At 37.0% G+C, this 2,411-nt stretch overlaps 1 protein-coding gene across 1 annotated transcript in view; it reads right to left on the bottom strand.

Annotated features, from left to right (window-relative positions):
• Positions 1–629: 629 nt before the first annotated feature.
• LOC124243353 (probable maltase-glucoamylase 2) overlaps positions 630–2,411 on the bottom strand; it is an 86,409-nt gene continuing 84,627 nt past the window's right edge. The window contains exon 49 of the mRNA XM_046668961.1: positions 630–2,397. Within this exon, the coding sequence (XP_046524917.1) occupies positions 630–2,397 (1,768 nt within the window). The remainder of the gene's footprint in view (positions 2,398–2,411) is intronic.

Raw genomic sequence — 2,411 nt, 5'->3', positions numbered from 1 at the left:
ACAGTAAGGATCTCTTTAGGAGCAATAATACTTTCAGTACATGTACTGGCAAATTACTGTATTGGTAGCCATGGTACTTGGAAAAGTCTACAGGAAAATAAAGTGCTATTTTTATTATTACTAGTTAAATAGTCTACTATATATTAATAACTTGTTATAGTGGTTATTTGAGTGCCAGTTATCACCAGTGCTCTCAGTTATAGTACTATGTTCTAAAACCCAAGAACAAGTCGGGTTAACTTAATAACTACATCTAAAGCAATAGTATTTACAGAGCCTAATGTGGTATTATTTGAGAAGCCAAAATTATCTGTGAAGTCTGTAGCAAGGATATATAAAATATCTGTAGTTCAATTTATGGAGCATCAGGATTTATAATTATAATTTAAAAAATAGTAGTATATATTCCACAGGTTCTTTAATCACACTTATAAAGTTAGTAATGGATGCATCTTTAGACATATCTGTAATGTTTACAGTGCTTGGAGTAGCCATTTCTATAAAAGCTAGTGCTGATATTTGTGAAAACTTATGTACTGTAAGATCATTATCTGTTCATTGATTTTTCTATATCTGTAATAACTGTTTTAAAGAGATATCTGTAGTAGTTATCCTGCCTTGAGTAATAATCATGGAACTATAGTAGCATTTACAACATTTGCAATATAAGTAGATGCAGTAGCAGAGGCATCCATTGTTTTCCTATCAGGAGTGGTAGTATTTAAAGCATGTATGGTAATATTTGTAACATCTGTGGTGGCATTAGTTGCAATAATAGATAAATTACTAGCTGTAGAATTTGTTATTACCAGATGGTGGATTGCTGTATCTAAAACAGCAGTCATCAACCCGTCAGAGGCTGTTGTGGTATTTGGAATAGAAATGTGTGTAGTGTTACCTGAAACACTGTTGACATTATCTGCATCAGTAATATTTACTTCATGCCCTATACTGTTTATAGTGTTGGTGGAGGAAACGGCAGTGGTACTTGGAATGGAAGTGTTTGTAAGGACTGTGTCAGAAGTATTCATTGAATTTGTAGTTTTTGTGCTGGAAATATGTGTAGTGATGGTGGTGGTGTATGCTATAATGGCATTTCCTGTAGCTTTAGTAGTAGATTCAATATCTGTAGTGTTGGTACGTGGGGAAGTGGCAAAGTCCTGAGTAATAGCAATTTTGGGGTCTGTAGTAGTAGAAAAATTACTCACAATAGGAATAGTTGTCATGCTGCCACCAACAGTAGTTGGGCTATCTCTAGTGGGAGTGCTTATAATATTGGTAACACCAGTTATTTTATTGGTAATATTTACATTGGTGGTGCTTGGTATAGTGCTATTTCCAGTGCCAATGGATGTGGTATTTAAAGCATTAGTAGGGATATGTGGAGGATTAGTCATGGTAATGATTCTGGTAAGTGCCATTAATGATTCATTTTCTGCGGTGGTGGCACCATGGGTGCCTGTAGGAGGCAGAGCTGAAGTGACCTGAGTTTCTAGAGGAGTAGCATTTGTAATCATAGTAACTGTGGTGAAGCCTGTATTTGTGTTTGTGTTTCTTGAAGTGGTACTATCTAAAATATTTCTAGTAACTGAATCCATAGTTATGGATGTAGTACTTGTGTTAGTAGCGTTGACAGAAGCTGGATTAGAAAAATTTGTGGAAATTAACGTTGTGTGGCTCAAAGTTTGTGTTGTAGTAGGAGAAGAATGGGGAGTAGTGAGCTGTGTGATGTCTGTGGTGGCAGTTTTAACATCTTCAGTGGAAGGGGGAAAGTGAATAAGGTCCTGGGTAGCAGAGACTAATGTGTCTGTAACAGTTGCTATAGCAATGGTAGTATCTGCAGATTTAAGTGTACTTACTGTTGTACTGTCTGTAGTGAGGCTATTTATTGAACTTGTTACGACGGGAGAGGTTCCACTGCCCAGATTTGTAGAAGTTAGCATTGCAGTATTAATAGTGCTAAGGGAGGCAGCAGTTATTTCTTCTGGGGGGAAAATGCTTATAAAATCAGTTGTAGCAGGTTGGGTATGTGCAGTGAATTTATCTTTGGAGGTATCTGGACTCCTGGTATTATTTGTGGTGCTGGTAGTAGCAACTATAGCATCCATCATCATGGTACCTTGTGTATCCATGGTGTTGAGATGAGTGGTGTCTGCATTAGTAGGTGTAGTAAAATCAGTGATTAAATCAGTAGTAAATGTATTACTGGTTGGAAATGTGCTCAAGCTAGGAGGAGTAGAGTTAGGAGTAGAAATAAGAGTATGGATTAGAGTGGTGGGAGGAGTCTGGAAAGAAGTAGTTGTGACAGAAATAGTATTACTAGTACCACTAACAGTAGGAGTATTTGTTGGGGAAGGCATAGTAGTAATAGGAACAGTGGTACCAGTTGTAACTTCAATGGCACTTGTTGG

Source organism: Equus quagga, chromosome 8, assembly GCF_021613505.1.
Source record: "Equus quagga isolate Etosha38 chromosome 8, UCLA_HA_Equagga_1.0, whole genome shotgun sequence".
In the NCBI taxonomy this organism is placed as follows: Eukaryota; Metazoa; Chordata; class Mammalia; order Perissodactyla; family Equidae; genus Equus; species Equus quagga.
Note: the sequence above shows the minus strand (reverse complement) of the source record. Positions and strands in the feature narration are given on the sequence as shown.